Raw genomic sequence first — 21043 nt, 5'->3', positions numbered from 1 at the left:
ACAATGTATTAATAGGATTCAAAAGTGTCTTTTGCTGCTATATCAGGAAAGTCATATGAATTGCTGACCGTTTTTGTTTGAAGGCGCATATCCGGACCAGTTACAGTGATAACAAAGCAAAGTGTACTAAAACGTACACGGAGATAAAGCCTCCTCAGTGAAACGGAACAATTGCCATTTTTACGTATGCTCACCATTGTTCACCAAAATACAAAGAGAACCATCAACTCGTAAACCCGTCGGACGTCAGGATTGCGCAGTTAATGTTTCAGCCAGGCTCCCTTGGGTCTCTCTGGTATGTGAGACCTTGTTCACGGCCATGTCACTAAACCCCACCCCCTCGAAGCTGAGGGTGTATGAGGTGGAGCCGTTTTGTGTGCAGTCAGGGAAGTCAAACCAGTGACTAAGGGGGTGCTTCACCAAGACCTTCACATCCCTCCCCATGCAACGACTAGCCTGTGATGTGCACACACCACTTTATGCAGTTTTATCGTCTGAATAATTAAGATCAAGCTGAGCGGGGACTCTGCTCTCTAAGGGGACGTGTTCAAACCGATTCACTCCAGCAATAGTTTACATCTGTGTTCTACAGTTTTACTGAGGTAACCCACCCACAGTGGATGTTTATTAAAAGCTTCCCTAAAATGTTGAAAGTGTATTTTATTACATTGAGAGGTTATAGATATTTTTAATGTTATTTATGGTTCTGTCTAGTAGTAATATGCAAGAAATAATTCCACGTTATTACCTCAGTAGTGCAAATGTTTTGTATATGGTAGTGCACTGTGAACTGTATTGAAAAAATATGTAATGTATATCATTTGGCAAACGGTCATAGTTATTCACCAGCAGCCTTATGTAACTGCCTGCATTGTGGTAAGTTGACATCATTATGCACTCACTGGCCACTTTATTAGGTACACCTTGCTAGTACCAGGTTGGATCGCCTTTTGCATTCAGAACTGCCTTAATCCTTTGTGGCATAGATTCAACAAGGTACTGGAAACATTCCTCAGAGAGTCTGGTCCATATTGCCATGATCGCATCACGCAGTTGCTGCAGATTTGTCGGCTGCACATCCATGATGTGAATCGCCCGTTCCACCACATCCCAAAGGTGCTCTATTGGATTGAGATCTGGTGACTATGGGGGCCATTCGAGTACAGTGAACTCATTGTCATATTCAAGAAACCAGTCTGAGATGATTAGCTTTTTATGACATGGCGCGTTATCCTGCTGGAAGTAGCCATCAGAAGATGGGTACACTGTGGTCATAAAGGGATGGACATGGTCAGCAACAATACTCGGGTAGGCTGTGGCATTGACACAATGCTCACTTGGTACTAATAGGCCTAAATTGTGTCAGGAAAATATCCCCCACACCATTGCACCACTACCAGCCAGAACCGTTGATACAAGGCAGGATGGATCCATGCTTTCATGTTCTTGACTGCAAATTCTGACCCTACCATCCAAATGTCGCAGCAGAAATCCAGACTCCTTAGACTAGCCAATGTTTATCCAATCAGCTATTGTCCAGTTTTGGTGAGCCTGTGTGAATTGTAGCCTCAGTTTCCTGTTCTTTACAGGATTGGCCCCCAGTGTGGTGGTCTGCTGCTGTTGCCCATCCGCCTCGAGGTTCGATGTCTTGTGTGTTCAAAGATGCTCTTCTGCATGCATTAGTTGCTGTTCTATCAGCTCGAACCAGTCTGGCCATTCTCCTCTGACCTCTGACATCGACAAGGCATTTGCGCCCACAGAACTGCCGCTCACTGGATATTTTCTCTTTTTTGGACTGTTCTGTGTTAACCCTAGACATTGTGCGTGAAAATCCCAGTAAATCAGCAGTTTCTCAAATACTCAGACCAGCCCGTCTGGCACAAACAACCATGCCATGTTCAAAGTCACTTAAATCACCTTCTTCCCCATTCTGATACTCACTTTGAACTGAAGCAGATTCTTGGCCATGTCTACATGCCTACAGTAAATGCATTGAGTTGCTGCCATGTGATTGGCTGATTCGACATTTGCCTTAATGAGTAAATGAGCAGGTGTACCTAATAAAGTGGCCGGTGAGTATAATAAATATATAAGTGCTTTGTATATAAATATAGCCTTATATAGCCATCATAACAGTGGCAGTCATTTCAATGATTGTGGATAAGCTAACTTTAAATTATTATTGCAGCAATTACTAGCACAGATCTAGGATCAGAGGCCAAAACTCCTTAAAAAACATTCCAGTTTTTCCCTGGGGACCTCTAATTTTCTTGTTACGATGTTGCCATGGTGACCGTTCTAAGTTGCTGTAATATGGCTGATGTCCTTTAGCTTGATGACTCGCTCTCAAAGTGAGTGGTCTCTCCAGAAAGACTTGGACGGTGACACAAACTCGCACATCAACTGGCCCTCCAGGTACAAGATTGTGTGATCCACTGAGTACTGGGAGTGTGAAACCCCCCCCCCCCCCCATGTAATCCAGTCCAAATTGATTTGCTAACTTCATTTCACCCCTTTTTTCCTTTGTGTGCGTTCAGAGCAAAGTGTAGGTAAGCACATCTTACCTGTCCCTCCTAACTTCTCTCCCCTCACCATGTGTGATCTGTCTGGTGTTGCACACTGACCATAAGGCACAACCATGCCAAGAACCAAAGCTAGTATGTTGGCTCAAACTTCCTCTTTGAGTCATCCAGAAGTATTAGATCAAACCATCAGGTTTCCCTGATCCCCTCAAAACAATGTGCTCATTTAAAAGTTTCATTCAGATTTTGTGTTGGAGATTTTATGATTGGGATATTTAAAAAGATTTTTCAGCTTGAATCAAAAGGAATGGCTTTGTAGTAAAGTCAGTCAGTAAAAAGTAATTTTTGGTTCCAATTAATACTGCTCACTGTGGGCCAACACTAGCATATTTCCAGGGTCCGTGCAGAAAGAACTTTCCTGCTGTCCGTGTGCGAGATGGAGGGTGTGGAGATGTCCAATGTAGACTTGTGATTACTGGAGAGCACCTCTGAATATTAATAGCTTGAAATCCCAGTCAGGTTGCAAAGTAAGGGAGGTTATTACTGACCTATCTTGGGTTTTAGAGTGCCATCTTTCAGCAGCTGGGTAGTTTTCTGTTTGTATTCCAGAATGTAATGGTGGATTCATAATGTAACAGTGACTGTTAAATTTCAGGATTTCAGGCTTTAATTTTAAGATTTTTACATCTATATTGAGTGAATCATGAATGAATTCCTTTTAAACACAATCATTTTGTTTTATGGGACAATATGGAATGGGGCAAATCTAAATAGAATAGTCATTTGTAGTAGTTCCCAGAGTCGTGCTTTTCATCTCGCCATCTTTCATCTTGGGGAAGCTCAGTCCGCTAAGTCTTTAAGCGTTTGGTTCTGTCTAAGCAGTAAAACATGATCCTACATGTCTTTGTACGATTGATCAGACTACTACCGAGCATTTCCATTTTTTAAGCACCTTGGTGATCTCGTGCAGGAATTAATGGCTTAATCACACTGAACTTTCCAAGAAGACCAGTTTTTCTATAATATATGGTCTCCTGAAATTGTGGGCCTAGGTGAAAAGTGACCCATATTTTTCACCCAGTATAAAAGAAAGAAAATTATTTGAAGTCACAATTTTACCTCATCGTTAACATTATATTTGAAATCTAGTGTTGTATGGTGTAGAGAAAAAAAATTTTGATCGTCTGTTGCTCAGGTATGGCAGTGTATTTTGTGCGTGGTTTTCACGTTGTGAGGACTGAATGGATGGCAAACCTTGTTCTTATGTGTACAGACGGGTAAGTTGAATTCTGCAGGTTAGGTTTTGAGAAATTGGCATTACGTTGTGGTGCAGGTCTTGCAAGGTTTCCACTGTAATACTGTGTAAATATGACACATTTTCTTGTGAAAAGTGCATTTGGTTGAACTAATATTGGCTCAACTAATGTTTTATGATGGTGGTTTTTTCTTTCAAAATATTTTTTTCCTGGATTTTTAAAATTTTGAATCAAGTGAATGCTAATGTATTTATTCTTCATCCCCTCATGAAGAATTCGAGTGAGGGAGAGACGGACAAGGGACAGCAGCTTAGGACGTGTATCTGATATTGGGTCAGATGCTTCTTCTGTCAGAAGCCACTCTACAGACACGCCTCCATGCTCGGTCCCTCACCTCGACCCCACAAACCAGCTACGCACACGGAGCGCAGAACCTCCGCTCCATCAGCAGAACCTGAACTTGGAGCCCCCACGTCGCCATCGAGCATCGAGTGCCGAGCGTTCAAGGTACCAACGGACTGAGAGTACAGAATCTCCTGGGTATTCACGTACAGCAGGACAACCTCAGAACTTCCAAGGCACACCAAATGTGGATCCTGTACACTATGATCGAGGGCTTGGTGTACATCCTAGCACCATGGGACACCAGCCAGGCTATGGGCCATCTCAGCCACCTCCTCCCAGGTACAGGAATGTCCAACAGCCCACTCAAACATATGGGTCTCTGCAGCAGTCGCATCCTGGGTACCGGGATATTCAGCAACCATGGGCTGGCAGAAGAGATGCCCCAGAACCTGAACTGAGATATGGGGACACTCACCCACCAGTTTCTGTGGGCGGTGCCACTCACCCATCTGCTCAACAACCTCCACGTAAATGTGAGCGTGCACCGTATGTGTCTCCACCATATAGAGAACATCAGCAGTTTGTTTCAGGGCATACTCATGGCCAACCCCCAGCTTATGTACCTCCTGAAGTTACACCACCTTCCTACGTTCATGTTCCATACCCTGGTCATTGCTACCAGTCAAGCCATCCATCTGCTCCTCCCAACGGGAACATTGCTCAGCTTTTGCATGAACCTCCTGCAATGCTTGTTGCCAAGGATCCTTCAGACCTCCACGGCCACACTGCTACGTCTGGCTTTGAGGCTGTCGAAAGCAAGCAAAGAACCAGCCCTGTTCAAATTACACCTGTCCCGAGGGAGGGAGGAGCAGCCATTTCGTCCCCAGAAGGCCTGCTGCGGAGCAGAAAAGCTGTGTTGCCCTCTGAAATCCGACGTAGGCAGAGGAGTGTAGATGATGCCAAGCAGAGGTGCACTGACGACGAATTGGAGGGTTCGACAAGCAAGGAGACCTTGCTGCCAGAGGATGAAGAGGGAAGAGGGTGGGTGATGAATAAGGCAGCAAGTAGAGGAAGAAGCAGGGTCCGAAACTTGGAGGCAAAAGAAGGTCATGACGAAAGGAGAACCATCCAGTTAGGGGAGCAAGAAGGAAAAGGAGAAAAGAGGATTAGCCACTTGCAGGACAGAACTGCCGAAGAGGTGTCAATAATCAGCCAGACACAAGAAAGTGAAGGGCAGGTTGGCAAGAAGAGTATGGTGGGAGAAGCGTTTGGCCATGGGTATAGAAGGATGAATCCGTTAGGAGAGAAAGAGAGGTGGGATGGCAGTAAAATTAGCAGGTTAGATGAATATCAGCAACATAAAGGACAAACTGAACCGACGACTAGGCAGTCAGAGGAACGATTGTGTAGGGATGACTGGAAAGTTGCACAAATTGGAGAATCAGAGAGGCAAGTTGAAAACTGGACGAGTCGGTCAGATGTACCACATGGCAAAGATGAAGGGATTTGTAAGATGGATGGACAGATTGAACAGAGGATGAAGGAGTTGAGTGAGACGGAGCAGAAGCAATGCAGAAAACTTTTGGAGTTAGATGAAGGAAGTGGAGAAGTTCACAAGTGTGCCCAAATGGAAACGTCAGAGGGTAATGGTAGGCGAAGAAGGATCAACCAATCAGACGGCGAAGGGCATGCTAGGCGCAGAAGGATAAGCCAATTGGAGGATGATTGGAAAAACCATACAGTACATAGAATCAGTCAGTCAGAAGCTGAGGTTGGTCCTATCGGCCAATCGGGTAATCAAACGGATGTAAATAATGGGGGTAAAAAGCAGAATCAAGACTTGGACATGGATACCATTCCCCCACAGCAACAGCAGGCCAATGAGCCATCTCCATACCAGCGAATGGTAGAAGCAGGTGGTTACTTACAGAGAGGCTCCTCCCTCCCTCAAGCAAGACACAGAGGAAATCGGGACGGAAGTGAACTCAAACCAAAACTACGGATCCGCTCCATGTCAGACATTGGAGTGTCCCAACGGTCTGTAGCGTTACATGAGAAATCTGCCAGTCGAGAGTCTCTAATGGGGCTAGGTCTGGGGCATCATGCTACAGATACTACAACCACCAATGGTGAAATGGCAGCTTTGGATACAAGGGTTTCCGTGGCAAAGCTCAGACATTCCTACCTGGAGAGTGCTCAGGGTCGCAGGCCTGAACTGTATGTAAATAAGCCATGAATCTTGCACATGGTTTCTGACGCAGCTTCTGCTAATGCTGTGCTTGTGCTTGTGCTTGTGCTTGCAATTTTAACATTGTCGGAAGAAATGACTAAGGGTGTACTAATTAAGATAAGACTTCCAGAAACCGAATTAGCTATTAACCAACATTTGTATGTTGTTGAGCTGTGCTAGGTTCTGGAATTTGCTATTTAAATTGGTCCTCCTTTCAAACTTGAGTTCTTGACTTTGAATTATTGTGCAGTACAAGATACTGACAATTTCTAAAATCCTGTCTATAATCCCTAATCCATGACCACTAACCCTAAGAAATTGTAAGAATAGCATAAATTAATCCTGGTGAATGTTAATGCCTGAAAATATCTCTGTTGCTAATATTTACTTCTATTTTTGAGAGTTATTAGCATGTTTATGAACTTGACTGTGTGATGGTCATTATAACATGAAGCTAGGCTTCCTGACTGCCTGCTTTTTTTTCTCCTTTTGTTTACCGAAGGGAGTCCAAGGCTGACTTGGGTGCCATAGAAGCCGACGTGACTGTGAGTGTCGACCGAGAGAGGGGGCCCCGCCGGCCGAGACTTTACATCGCCCCTGGTGACGATCGGAAGTCCTCCGAAAGGTTCAGAACTCAACCAATCACATCAGCCGAAAGGCTGGAGTCTGATAGGTATGGAGCAGCATTCGAGCGCAAATTAGTCCATTTACATCTCTGGGTTTATTTGTTTTTCAGTGTCATCCCACAAGGTTATTGCTTCAGGGTTTCCGCTATGAAGATGACGCTTACCCTAAAATTTTGTGCTTTTAAATGGGATAGTAATGTTAATGGTGGTGAATATGACAGGATGATTACTTGTCATTAGGCCTTTTCTGGCTCTTCTTCTGTAGGGCTCTGCGAAGTCCAACGGAGCTACAGAAGACCGAAGGTGAGCCAGGCCTCATTCATAGCTTTACGTTAGCGATGCTGACACTGACGTCATTCCTCACGCTCACCACATCAGTGTAACGGAGCTTGACTTCAAGAGGAGGATTAGTGAAGAAATCTTGAGAGGGAAAGTAAATGAATAAATTGAAGAAATCAAAAAATGATCTCCGTCTTCTTAGCTGATGAAGAGAAGTTGGATGAAAGGGCGAAAATGAGCGTTGCAGCCAAGAGGTCCCTCTTCAGGGTACGGGAAGTAAAAAAAAAAAACGATCTCCAATGGCAAGATTTTTTCCAATGTGGAATGTTAGCGGTAAAGTATGTCACCCCTGCTTGGCTGTTTCCTTTTACTCGGCCATGTCTCAGGAACTTGAGAAGACCTCCGACGGTTGTGTCCCCAAACCCCGATCCCGTAATGCGGCAGTGGAACGCAGACTCAGACGCACACAAGACCGCTCACGAACCCAGCCGGTCACCACACAGGAAGTGGTCATCGCTGCCACGTAGGTCCTTTTCCCCAATATCATGACTCGACACTAACAGGATTGTGGGTGTTTCCTGTCTCTCTTGACAGAATAGCTATTTGGTAAAAGTTTCAGCCCGTATTAAATGGTTGATCATGCATTTAATTTGTAATGTGTATTGATTTATTTTTGTTTGTCTTGTCATCTATCCTCACTTGGTAATGTTCTAAACTTCTTTCTGAAATTGTTTTGGAAATTGCAAATGTTTTGGAAATATTTTACTGATTGCATGCAATCTGTGCAGAATGCATTGGTCAAATTTGAATAATGAGCTTCCAAATTTTTATGACAAACTTATTTTATTTTGTTTAAAATCATGTGAATTGACTATGCAGAACTTCCTGGTATGCTGGTATGTTCAGACATAAGAATATGGCTATTTAAGACCACATGTTAACCCTGTTTGTAATGTTAATTAGATTTTTTTGTAGTATATGGTACAATGTTGCATAGATATCTCTTCTGTCTGGAACTCACTTTGATAGCTTTGCTGTTGCTTTTTTAAACAACTTTCCTTGTTTTTTTTTTTGTCATTCTTTCTATTCAGTTTTTTCTGCCTTTTAGTATATCTGTGTCTCATGTCACTGTGGACTGTTTCTTTTTAAAGTTCTCCTGGCCCCTCTTCCCAAATCATCACCGTTCAAACTACATCTCCCAGATTTCCTAGTCCCACAGTAGTCAGCACCACAATGACTAGCTTCAGGTACCTGTATGTGCGTCTATGCATGAGATTATAGGGCTTTCAGTAAGCTTTTTTTTTGTCTAGTTTGTTGTTCAGTTGTGTTCATTTGAATCTGTATGCAATTGCAGGCTATTGTATAGTGGTTCCTGTATTCTCTGCAGCATGGCTTTATGCAAATGACCAATATTCTGTTCAGATTCACGTTAATGCTGAAACAATTAGAGTTTTTGTTAGCTGGCTGCTATAGATGAATATCCTCCCCAGGATTTCAGTGGTCAAGCTTGTGCTCCACACCCCCCTCTGCTGGCGCTGTGCTGTCAGTACATAACCCTATTTTTATTATCCTATAGTGACATAATATGAACAGAGAAGTCTTAATTTTACCCAAAATAATATATTTCATGGTGTTAAGTAAGCACATGTGTGCGTGCTTGTGTGTTTTTGGGGACATATTAAAGTTTTACCCGCATGGACATATTACCTGCAGTCACATGCAAGACTGTTCTGTGTGCTTGAGGATGGGGTGGGTTGGTGAAGTTGTGCGTGCGTGCGTGATTGTGTATGCACTCGCAGGTGTGTATATACGTCCTTGTATTCCCAAAGCTTGAAACAGAGCAGGAATACGGGTATGAAATAATATTTGTAACGTGTGACACTTTTGCACACATTTGTGCAGACTACTATTCTTGCGCAGAAGTCTGTTTATTAAAAAACCTGAATGTATTGTAGTTTTAACTGAATGCACCCATGCTGTTTCTGCATTTTATCTTTTGTGCGCTGTCTTTCCTGCATGTGTGTGTGCGTGTGCGTGTGCGTGTGTGCGTGTGCGTGTGCGCGTGCGCGTGTGCGTGTGCGTGTGTGCGTGTGTGCGTGTGCGTGTGCGTGTGTGTGTGCGCGTGTGTGTGTGTGCGTGTGTGTGTGTGTGTGTGCGCTTTGAGACCTGCTTGGCGAATGGAAACATGGCCAAGCCATTTTCTTGGTCCATGTGCTAATTATTGAACATTTTAAAGTTTAATTTATTTCATTTATAATATACATTATTTAGCTTGTGCAGTATAATTTGGAGCATGTAATGACTTGGCAGTACGTGTTAACACCCCTGGGGGGCAGATCTGCTGCTTCTGTGGATGTTGGTTGTTGGTTGGTTTGCATTTTCTACATGTGCGATTGTTTTTGTTTGATTATGTTTACTTCTTCACCCCCCAGTCTGCAGGCGTCTTCCGCCCATGGCTCTACCACTCGGGAGGAGAAAGAGCCTCCGACCGCTGAGGTGGGACCAGCAGTTGGAGTAATGTCGGAGGAGCCAGATCTATCCACTCTGAGTTTAACAGAGAAAATGGCTCTGTTTAACCGTCTGTCGCAAGCACCGCCCCAGCCAGCAGAGGGAGCACGTCATCGTAGGGCTAACGCCCGCTTCCAGACCCAGCCAATCACACAGGGCGAGGTGGACCAGGTGAGGGAGAAAAAAAGAAATTAATCAAATTTGTTCTTATCTTAGATTTTAAACACTTTCTAGCTGTTCTGTGACTTTTCTCTGCAAACACACTTTATCTGAAATTTCCAAGAATGTCTTCGTTACTCCGGTCGAGACCTTGAGTGTAAAAGAATGCTGTCCGTTTTACAGGAGTTGACGCAGGAGGTAGATCCATCAGATTGCGTAAATCCTGCTTCAATGAGTAACGGTTCTGTAGTGCCGCCCCAGGTCGAGCACGTAAGACAATATTGACCTCGTTTGATTTGGCTCAGTTGTGAGTCCTGCTTGATAACAGCTTCTGATTGGTCGATGGCTGAACCAATTGGCTCTGCATCCTTAAGATTGCGTATGTGCTGCTCACTGGTTGCAGTGACGTGACGTTTTGCTCGGCTAGTGGCCTGGTAAAAATGTCCTCTCTCTCTTCCCCTGAGGAGCAGCAGTGTTTCAACGTCTTAGTAAGCAAAAGCACTGCTGGTTTGAGACCTGGGTCGCCCCTGAGGTCTTGGTTAACAGTTCAGCATTCTCTCATGTCCTTATGCAGATCTGCCATGTGATCTTGGTCCATGGCCGATGCAACATGACATCGGTCTCATTTATCACTTTTCATCTTACGATTATTATGCAAAACCGGTGATCAGTGAATGACCAGCATGTTGAAATAAAAGTGGCCGTTTACAGGAGTATTTTCTGCATATAATAAAAGCCATAGAACATTTATGGAGCGTTTTTTTTTGTCCATGGCCTGTTTAATTGTCAATGCTGCTTGCAGACCGTGTAGTGTACACGTTGCGGTAGAGTGTGGGGGTTGAAAAGGGAGGACGTGGGGTTCTGCGGTAGAGGCCGGTTGTGTATGCTGCACCAGTACGCTCCGCGCAGTGTGTGCATGTGTCTGTGTGATGCGCTCTGTGCCCCGTTCATGACTAACGGGAATTGTTATGCGGTAGTAATGACGTGCTTCTTTCTAATTATGTCCTGCTGTCTGGTCGCTTTCTCTCTGTTGTCTTTTTTTTCAGCATTCTTCCTTTTTTTTCCTCTCTCTAGCTGCAGTGTAGCAGTCTGAAGTTGGAGCCTCTCTCTGCATCATTGGTCCGGTCTGTTGCTGCGGTCACCGCCCAGGTCTCTGTTGCTACGGTGACAAGCCCTTCTGTGGCGGTGGCCGGAGACGTCCGCTTGGGGATGTCCACGGCTCTGCCGTACACCCCGCCCCTAGCTGCTCCACCCTTTCAGCCCTCGGCCAATCAGATGCCTGACAATAAGCTCCCAGCCCACGAGAGAGGAGTTCGATATTTCAGCTTCACGGAGAGTGGAGAAAACTGCAGCGCTGAAATATACTCTCCGCCCCCATCGGACGCCCTCGCCCGGCCGGCACGTGGAGCGGGCGTGGCTACGGCTGTACCGTCCAATGAACAAAAGCAGGAGGACGAGAGTGGGCGGAGGGAAAGGGGCTTTGCGGACAGAGGAGAGCCCGAGTCCAGTCACGCCTTCCCTCCGCACGCGCGCGCACACACCACGGCGCACGCGCTCCCCCACACGCTCCCGCACACGCTCCCGCACGCTTCCGAAAAGGGGGCAGCGGAGCAGAGCCGTCCGCAGGAGCAGGAGAGGGGGAGCGAGCGGGAGAGGGAGCGCGGCAGAGCGCAGGAGCAGAACCGTGACGCGGACGCCCAGAAGACGCTCGTCCCCCGAGGAGCTCCCCTCTCCCCAGACCCTCCTCAGACGGAGCGCTCCGGCAGCGGAAGGGCCGTCGTCTCTGGTAAGATACGCGTGAGGGGTAAGAAGGGAGGAAAGAGCACGAGGGAGAGAAGCCGTGTGTGTGTGTGTGTGTGTGTGTGTGTGTGTGTGTGTGTGTGTGTGTGTGTGGCCGGCAGCCGTCCGTGTGCCCTGAGCTCTGTCGTGCTTGGCTGCCCGGTCCGGCGTCAGGCCGCTTTCTTATTGGTCTGCCGGGCTCTTCCTGCTGGGATTAGCATAATTTCCTGACCTTTCACGCCGGCAGCGTTCTTTGTCTGCGCTGGAGGATCTGGAGCGGGGCTAATGATGCGGGCGTGTGAGGGGCCCCAGGCTTCTGGCGGGGGTGTTACTCTCTCCTCCGCACTTATCTGTCAGCCGTGAACGATGAAGTCTTCTCGCTGCTGCGCGTGTGTGTGTGTGTGTGTGTGTGTGTGAGACAGAATGTGGGGAATTGCATTCGCAGCTGACTCATTTTGAGAGGACAAATTAACGAGATGAATGTTACCGGGAAAGCGTAGTAATACAGCGTGTTTATTTATATATTTAAAGATGCGCGCACACCCACACGCCAGCCAACAATAGTCAGAAGGAAGTACTGTGTACGGAATTTTCTTTTTATGTTCCTGAAATTTGCACGTGATCACAGGGAGATTGTGTGCCTTCGTACGTGATCACAGGGAGATTGTGTGCCTTTGCCCAGATATGGACAGTTTTAAATGTTAAATCTCAGGAGAGAATGAAGCTGATGGTTTTTGTGTTGTCTCTGGGGCGGTGGGGGGTTGTCTTGGAAATGTAGGTTGCTGCTTATGCGATTGCGTGACACACACCGCACAGTGCATGTTACCATGCCTACGTTTATTCCCATGCATGGCATGTTCGTTGAGAATGAAGGTCCAGCCGACCCGAATATTCCATACGTCGTTGCCCAACTGGCGCAAAACGTGTCATTTTATTTTTCAATTGCATGATCAAAGATATTCATGTGTGTGTGTGTGTGTGTGTGTGTGTGTGTGTGTGTGTGTGTGTGTGTACACGTGTACACATATATGGTTTAGAGTGCTCAGTGAATGAGCAATGTTGCGTATTTCTGTGAAAGCTCGATTCCTAAGCAGTGATCACAAAGCTAAATTGAGCAGAATGTGTGTTTAGGATGTGCATTTTGACTGTGTGTGTGTGTGTGTGTGTTTACCTAGACCCTCCTGAGCCTCACCTCCCAGTGCGTATCGTGAGCACTGCAGCAGTTTCCTCCAGGAGCTCATCACATGCCTCTTCTCACGCGCTCCCATACCTGCAGCGCACACCGGCCTTCCCCCCACCCCAGTGTCACCCAGCACCGCCTCAGCCACCCCCACAAAGCTCCCCCCAGGCTCCTGTACGACCACACCCCCGACCTTACAGTCAGTCCTCCCCCCAGACTCCTCCCAGACCCCAGACGCACCTCCCCCCTGACCACTGGCCTGCGTCCCAGCCTCATCCGTACACGGACCTCCGGTCTCCTCCGCCAACAGCGGCGCACGACTACCCAGAAGCCCAGCCCCACACGCAAGCCATAGGGTCTCCCCAGACCCAGCCGAAGCCTCCGGCAGTCACCCCACCGCAGCCGTACACCTACACGGCGTCCCCGACCAAGACCCCCCCACAGACGCCACCGAAACCCCAGCTCTTCGTTCTAAATCCGCCCCAGGTCCAGTCGGGAGGAGCTCCACCCTTGGAGGACCGGGCCGGGCCGGGTCGGCTCCATCCCTCTGAGCTCCCTGCTTCCGCTGACGATCAGCTTGGCGCCCCTAAAGAGCCTGAGACCATGACGTCTATGTCCATCAAAGAGAGGTGTGTGTGTGTGTGTGTGTGTGTGGGTGACCCATGCAGGCCCCTTGCAGTAAGATATTTAGGAAGTCTGTTCAGAGTATTGTATTGTGTAGAATAGTCAGGTACTGATTCTGTGTAATGTACTGAATATTGGGGTGCAACTCGGCCCTCGTTTTGAACTTCAGTGATTTTAATTATTGGGAATCGTTTTTGCCTCTAAAGCACCATCACTGAACGAAAAGCAATGAGCCAGTTCCTGTGACCTAGATTGAGCATGGCCCATGAATCTATAAATTCCAGCGATACGGTTCATACGTGCTTGGGGGAAGCAGCCTGCAGACTGCTGCAAAGAGACTCTAAAAATAGAGGCTCGTTCCTGTTGCTGCACAGGGCCCGGTCCCCGTATGGGCTGTGGGTGGGTGTGGGTGTGTACCGGTGCAGGTGGTGTGGGGACCGGTTCTGTTCTGCTTGTGTCCCCACTTGATGAATGGATGTAGGCCAGCGCTCCTCTACCGCCATCCGCCGAGTCACGGAGGTCTCGCTATTTTAGATTAGCGCAACGTCTGCCCTTGTTTACGGCTAGCGAGAGATCGGAAGGTTTATCGGGATGAGGAAGGAGAGGAGAGTGTCTGAAGTACGGCTCTGTTAGGACTCCGTGGTGCTGGGCTGCTGTTGGAGAAGAGAAATCGGTATTATTTTGGGCCAGGGGGCCTTCAAAAGGATATTTAAAAAATTGTATCTAACGTAACATCATTTCTCGTTCAATCTCAGGTTAGCTATGTTGAAGAAGAGCGGAGAGGAGGACTGGAAGAATAGGATTAACAAGAAGCAGGAAGTGGTACAGGAAGTTGTGTCGCTCAGCGAGAAGAGCGGCCAGATATGGGAGGAGCAAGGCTTCAAGAAGGTACGTGATTGCTAAATGCCTTAATAATGCAAATGCAAACCAAGTTCCATTAGTTTTCATGCACTGCCGTGAATCTCTGGAGCGATCCAAAGGAAAAGCTTTATCGGATTATAAAGTCGAGTTGGTGTGTCATACTGCATAATGCGTAATCTAAACATGTAACCATGGTGATCTGGCAGCTCTTACGTTCATTCTTTGTGTGTTGTAGGAGCAAAAGGTGGTTGAGGAATTTGCGTCGTCTGAGAGGGTTTGGGTAAGTCGATTGCTTCTGTATTAGTCATGCCGGGTCATGTGCCCTTTAAAGCTGCGCTGTGATTGGCTGATTGTTGTCCAACTTTGACTTTTTGTCGCTCGTTGTTCTGTCTGTCTGAAGTCGCCAGCTGTTATTGGGGACCCGAACCGACTGGCTGGTGTGTTTAAACTCGTGGCTTCACTAGTGTGTTGCCCGTTGCGGTTTTAGCTGCTCTCAGATTGTAGCAGCACTGCTGCATAAGTAGCTTAAGAGGAGGAGCAGCCGTGGCCATTTACGTAACGGCAGCCGTGGCCATTTACGTAACGGTACCGACCCTTCCCATCATCCCTCTGGCACCTGCTTCCTCGTCCTTGTCCAAATTCGTCGGTGGTGTTTTGCGACGCTGACTCTTTTTCATTTCTCCTCATCTCTCGCCTGTAGTCCGCCTTCCGTGTTTTTGGAATCTCGTTTCTCTCATTTTTTTTTCCTCAGGCATGTCTCACCCTTCCGTCTCACTCACACGTCTCACTCTTCCTCCGTCCTGCTTTTCATGGGTTCTGTTCTTCTCCTCTTTCTCCCCGCTCCCTTACCCACGTTCGCCCTTACCCCTTCTGTGTATGTAGGAGCCTGTTTTTGCTTCCACCTATTCTCCCCCTCCCGTGTCTTCTAGTCCCAAAGGCCAGCCTCTAGAACCCCTGGCTCAGGTAAGGGGGTGGGGTTTGTCTAAGGGGGCGGGGCTTGTCTAAGGGTGCGTCTCATTTCCCCTCATGGTTAAATACTGAAATATCAACATATCTGTTAATGAAGCTTGTTTGTACTTGTTGGTGCAGGGAGTGTCTTCTTGGTATCAGTGAAACTAGGACTTGATACTGGATGATTTTATTAAAGAGGCCACATGCAGTATGTGTGCTACATCCGTGATTCGGTGTTGCTAACGCCAGTTTGTATTTCCTGTTCAATCAGAGGCAGTCAGAAGAGGCCGAGGGGCAGATGTCTATTGAGGAGCGGAAGCAGATGATCTCCACTCGAGAGGAGGCGTGGCAAAGCTCCGGAAAGGGCGTGGCAAATGACTCCGCCCAGTACACCGTCGCTGCTCGGATGGTGAAGAAAGGTCGGCACTTAAACATGGACTCTGATAGTTTAATGGAAAGTTTGCCCTTTAATACATATTCAGCATTTTCTTTTTTGGCCATATTGGCTTCCCATAATGACGAATAAACCAAATGGCTGAAATATGCTTTGCATACTTTTAAGAACTTTGCCTGGTGGCATCTTTACAGTCTGTCTTACCCTTCACCCTTGACCCTTGACCCTGCCTTAGGTCTTGCTGCTTCTTCTGCCGTGATCAGTCCAATTCTGTCTCCAGTGTCTGCTAAACTAAAGAGCAGCATTCCAGCTATCTCTAAGCCCCAAGAGGGTAAACCCATTTTCACTCTTTCTCTCGAGTGCTTACACTCGCACTCTCTCACCCACCACCAGTCCTTTACTCTATCACTCTTACTCACTGATTCCCCTCTTCATCACACACGCACCCCCTAGTAAAATAAATCTTTGAAATAAAAGCCACAGATGTGACGTTTGGGTATAATGCTTGAAAACATCTGCCCTTCTGCTTCAGAGATGGAGGCCAGAGCGGATATGGAGTCCGACAAGAAGCTGGATAAGCTGGAGACGTTTCTGGGCCGTCTGAACAGCAAAGGTGAGGGCCGCAGAAGCTCTGGCCCGTCCGACTTCTCTTGCCGCCTTCGTTCGTTGTTCGGACGGTGATTTCTTGGTTCGGTTCTTCGCCTTTCAGTGACGGGCCTGCAGGAGACCACTCTGACCGTCACGGAGAAAGCGGTGAAGGAAGTGATGCGCTTGGACGACGAGATCTTCTCGAAGTTCTACCGCCACGTGGTGGACGTTCCTCGTTGCATAACGAGCAGACTGCCGGGCGATGAAGACTTCGACGCCATCTTTGGCAGTCAGACGCCACAGTAAGCGCACGGGGGAATAAATACTTATGGGTCTGGCAGGAAGCCAAGGGTGCGGGCACTGTATGTCGTCTTTGGAGACGTTCATTTAAGCGTGCCACACTTGCAGACGGGCATTTGCATATTGACTGTGGTCGTCATGGATGCTGATGATTCCAGCTGCCTGGTGGCGAGACCCAGTTAGAGGTCCGAGAGTGAAGTGAGCGCCCTCCTTTAATATTGCAGGGTCATGAACGCAGCAGTCACACGGTGAGATGTGATTTGGAACAGGGCAGTTGCGGCTCAAAAGCTTTCAACCCAAGCAGACATGTTGTACTCTCGTATTGAAAGAGTTCGCTCGTCTTTGCGACGTACCAATACACACCAAGCACACTTGGACACGTGATCGCATTAAGCAAAAATCTGGCATAAGTGTACAGTACCCAAAACACACTGATTAGTGGAGGGCTGTGCTATGCTAGGAATGATTCTCTCATTTCTACTCTCTGTGGGCAAGAACCAAGGTAGTTTATAGTGTAGGGGGCTGACCAGTGAAACGGACCACGTTTTTGGGTTCTAAGGTGCATCATTGGTGGAGAAACAAAAGATTTGTGGAGAAATCAACTGCATGTTCCCTCAGGTAAAGCAACCAGCTGGCGTTGTGTGGTGACCCTCTCGCATGCTGCTCTGTGTTAGTCACAGACGACCCCTCCTTGCTAGGGCGCCTTCACGTTGCGTAACGAAACGAGATTGCAGTGTCCATCATCTGCACGCTGTGAATTAAGGGTCGTAATTACTGTGAGGAATTTGTAACGAGGCTATAAAATGAGACGGGCCTAACGTGTTCACGCCTCCCCTAACGTGTTCACGCCTCCCCTAACGTGTTCACGCCTCCCCTAACGTGTTCACGCCTCCCCTAACGTGTTCACGCCTCCCCTAACGTGCGGTTGGCGTGTTGCGCCCCAGGCTGGTGTCGGCGATGGTGCGGCACAAACGAGCGGTGCGTCCCTCGCGCAACGTGCAGGCGTCCCGCAACCCGCTGAAGATCCTGGCGGCGCGAGAAGACCTCCGGCAGGAGTACGTGGAGCAGCGTCTCAACGTGGGCCTCCTGGAGAGCAGGAGGATCAAGCAGGAGAAGAGTGAGTGTGGGGTGGAGGGGAGGAGAGAGGGGTGGAGGGGTGTAAAGGAGTGGAGTGATGGAAGGATGAGGAGTGGAGAGTGGAGGGAGGGAGATGACGAGGAATGGGCGAGGGATTTTTCTTCTAGGTTTCATTTGAATGGGGGGAGGGGGCGGAGTGAATGGGGGGAGGGGGCGGAGTGAATGGGGGAGGGGGCGGAGTGAACAGGAGTTTTGCTCCAGCAGATATTTGTAGTGTGATCCACTGAATGGCAGAAGGAGGAGAGTGAGTACTAAAAAAGACGAGGGAGGGAGGGAGGGAGGGAGGGAGGGAGACAGATGGTGAAGAGAAAAATGTGTGTGTGCAACTTTCTGCTCTGAACTACAGGCTTACTAGAAGTTTTGTGAATGTGCGCCATTATGTTGGTGATTATGTGTGTGTGTGTGTGTGTGTGTGTGTGTGGTTTATACTAAGGGCTGCAGTCTAACGGTACGTGCACTTCCGTGTGTGTGGTTTAACGTGTTTTGTGTGTTGGGTAGTAAGCAACAGCTCCAGTCTGGTGGACGCAGCCGTGGCCGGCCTGGCCAGCAAGGAGGACTACAGCAGCGTCAGCTTACGTAGCATCAGCAACTCTGAGCAGGTGACCAATAACAGCGCCGCTCCCTACAAGAAGGTCATGCTCATGCAGGTCAAAGGTCAGTGTTCGCACACAGTGTATGACCTTCAATGTTGATTTGTTGTCATAACCAAAATCTGATCGTTGTTCTTTGTCTGATTGTCTGTCTTGTTGTTCCTAGGGCGTCGGCACGTCCAGACTAGACTAGTAGAGCCCAGAGTCTCGTCTCTGAACAGTGGTGACTGTTTTCTGCTGGTTACGCCTGAACACTGCTTCGTTTGGATTGGAGAGTTTGCGAATGTCATAGAGAGGGCAAAGGTACATCTCAGCCTGACTCCAGATCAGTATTAACTGTACTGGCCTATATTAATCAAACACTAGGGTGTAGTCAAGCTGATCTGAGGTCAGCCCTTCCTATTAATGTAACCCTCCCTCCCCTTTTCATTTGTGTCTTTATTAGGCGTCTGAGCTGGCCACTTTCATCTATTTGAACCATGACCTTGGTTGCCGAGCAACGCAGGTGGAGACCATAGAGGAAGGGGCGAACTCTCAAAGTCCGATGGTGGTGGAGTTCTGGAAAATTCTGGGAGGGCCAGCCAGCTACCAGTGTATGTTCACACTCCAACACAGGCTTACGTTGAATTTCTTAATTTATTGTACATTATATGGTGTGTGTGTGTGTGTGTGTGTGTGTGTGTGTGTGTGTGTGTGTGTGTGTGTGTGTGTGTGTGTGTGTGTGTGTGTGTGTGTGTGTGTGTGTGTGTGTGTGTGTGTGTGTGTGTGTGTGTGTGTGTCACAGCGGCTGGGCCCCCTGAAGATGATGAGCTGTATGAGAGTGCGATCGTGGAGACGAACTGTATCTTCCGTCTGGTGGATGATAAGTTGCTCCCTGATGATGACTTCTGGGGCAAAGTTCCTCGCAGTTCCCTGCTGGGCTCCAAAGAGGTGTGAACCTTCACATCCTCCTCAGCACCTGTACAGCGGCATTTAAAACACCATTACAACGTGTGTGTGTGTGTGTAGGTGCTGGTGTTTGACTTTGGCAGCGAGGTGTACGTGTGGCATGGGAAGGAGGTGACCCTCGCCCAGAGGAAGGTGGCCTTCCAGCTGGCCAAGCACCTCTGGAACGGCACCTTCGACTACACCAACTGCGACATCAACCCGCTGGACCCCGGCGGGTGCAACTCCCTCATCCCCAGGTCAGAGGGCAGAAGAACCCGAACGTGCACTCATCTTGGTTTGTGGTGAAAAATGTATTGAAGTCTTTTCTTTTGTTGTGTAAATTAGTGATTCACATTTTCTTTCTTGTGTGTGTGTTTAGGAAGGGTCAAGGTCGTCCAGACTGGGCTGTCTTTGGCCGGCTAACTGAGCACAACGAGACGTCTTTGTTCAGAGAGAAGTTCCTGGACTGGAGAGAGCTCACTGGCATGCCACCAAAGAATGGCAATGAACAGTCCTTTGAGCAGAAGGTCAGAGCCTCTAGAAAAGGGGTGGAGCTGGGAGGGTTGGGGGGTGTGGCCTGTAAGGCATCTGAGCATCAGTGAAGACTAAAACTGATGTCATGCCTGTAGCTCTCTCCAGGTGGGGACTCTCGGTCAGAGTGCCGTGCGTACGACGTAGCTCTGATGCTCCCCGTCCTCCAGTCATCCGTCAGCATGATTCTGGATGGGCAGGATGTGGGGCGGGGCCACGGGCCGGTGGGCGGCGGCTCCGAGGACTGCCTGCGCACCGTGGAGATCAGCACGGTGAGCGTGGACGTCTGGCACATCCTGGAGTTCGACTACAGCCGGCTGCCCAAGCAGAGCATCGGCCAGTTCCACGAGGGCGACGCTTACGTGGTGAAGTGGAAGTACATGGTGAGCGTGGCCGGTGAGTAACGTCGACCGTCTCGTGCGTGTGCGTGTGTGTGTGTGTGTGTGTGTGTGTGTGTGGACGGTAATGACGATTTGTCCTGCACCTATTTGAATGTTTGATGTTCTGGTTCAGGTTGGTTATATTTGTGTGTGTGTGTGTGTGTGTGTGTGTGTGTGTGTGTGTGTGTGTGTGTGTGTGTGTGTGTGTGTGTGTGTACTCACTAATGATGGTTTATCCTGCACCTATTTGAATGTTTGATGTTCTGGTTCAGGTTGGTTATATTTGTGTGTGTGTGTGTGTGTGTGTGTGTGTGTGTGTGTGTAGTGGGCAGCAGACAGAAGCCTGAGCAGGTGCGCAGTGCGGGTCCCGGCCGGGAGAAGTGCTGCTACTTCTTCTGGCAGGGCAGGTACTCCACGGTAAGCGAGAAGGGAACCTCGGCGCTGATGACCGTCGAGCTGGACGAAGAGAGAGGGGCACAGGTAGGGTGGGCGGGGCTGACCGTGTGGGGGGGGGCCGACCATGTGGGCGTGCTATTCCAGTATCGGGGCGGTCCTCAGAAATGCCAGAAAAGCATTGCAGTTTGCTGTTGTCCTGCACTGTAATTTCAAAACCCATCAAAGTGTATCAGTTTTGAAGTGGCTCTTTTGACCTTGTGTGAGCTGGGTGTCGTAAGACGGGAGCTTGTAGTGTGCCAGAGCAGGTCACAAGGTCAAAGGAGGTCATAGGTCAGCTGGGCGCTGTGTGCTGATTGGCAGGTGCCGGTGCAGCAGGGGAAGGAGCCGCCGTGCTTCCTGCAGTGCTTTGGCGGGGGAATGATAGTGCATTCTGGGAAGAGGGAGGAAGAGGAGGAGAACATTCAGAGTAAGGACACGCCC

The 21043-nt window shown here is 48.4% G+C and overlaps 1 protein-coding gene across 9 annotated transcripts in view; it reads left to right on the top strand.

The window, feature by feature from the left end:
• The window catches only part of svilb (supervillin b), a 43123-nt gene that overhangs the window by 18283 nt on the left and 3797 nt on the right, over window positions 1-21043 (top strand). For 4 of the 9 annotated variants that reach the window (XM_076980912.1, XM_076980911.1, XM_076980910.1 and 1 more), the window contains 28 exons: window positions 2332-2415; window positions 4052-6340; window positions 6856-7026; window positions 7245-7282; window positions 7461-7525; window positions 7645-7781; window positions 8410-8505; window positions 9691-9937; window positions 10109-10195; window positions 11000-11711; window positions 12880-13513; window positions 14264-14396; window positions 14605-14649; window positions 15252-15332; window positions 15592-15739; window positions 15950-16045; window positions 16247-16327; window positions 16424-16604; window positions 17547-17719; window positions 18238-18393; window positions 18496-18632; window positions 18775-18922; window positions 19114-19259; window positions 19338-19513; window positions 19636-19783; window positions 19886-20183; window positions 20493-20647; window positions 20924-21029. In XM_076980912.1, the coding sequence (XP_076837027.1) occupies window positions 2332-2415; window positions 4052-6340; window positions 6856-7026; window positions 7245-7282; window positions 7461-7525; window positions 7645-7781; window positions 8410-8505; window positions 9691-9937; window positions 10109-10195; window positions 11000-11711; window positions 12880-13513; window positions 14264-14396; window positions 14605-14649; window positions 15252-15332; window positions 15592-15739; window positions 15950-16045; window positions 16247-16327; window positions 16424-16604; window positions 17547-17719; window positions 18238-18393; window positions 18496-18632; window positions 18775-18922; window positions 19114-19259; window positions 19338-19513; window positions 19636-19783; window positions 19886-20183; window positions 20493-20647; window positions 20924-21029 (6968 nt within the window). The remainder of the gene's footprint in view (window positions 1-2331; window positions 2416-4051; window positions 6341-6855; window positions 7027-7244; window positions 7283-7460; window positions 7526-7644; window positions 7782-8409; window positions 8506-9690; window positions 9938-10108; window positions 10196-10999; window positions 11712-12879; window positions 13514-14263; window positions 14397-14604; window positions 14650-15251; window positions 15333-15591; window positions 15740-15949; window positions 16046-16246; window positions 16328-16423; window positions 16605-17546; window positions 17720-18237; window positions 18394-18495; window positions 18633-18774; window positions 18923-19113; window positions 19260-19337; window positions 19514-19635; window positions 19784-19885; window positions 20184-20492; window positions 20648-20923; window positions 21030-21043) is intronic. The other 5 variants (XM_076980915.1, XM_076980917.1, XM_076980916.1 and 2 more) reach the window with 5 other exon arrangements.

Source organism: Brachyhypopomus gauderio, chromosome 19 (genome assembly GCF_052324685.1).
Source record: "Brachyhypopomus gauderio isolate BG-103 chromosome 19, BGAUD_0.2, whole genome shotgun sequence".
Lineage (NCBI taxonomy): Eukaryota > Metazoa > Chordata > Actinopteri > Gymnotiformes > Hypopomidae > Brachyhypopomus > Brachyhypopomus gauderio.
Note: the sequence above shows the minus strand (reverse complement) of the source record. Positions and strands in the feature narration are given on the sequence as shown.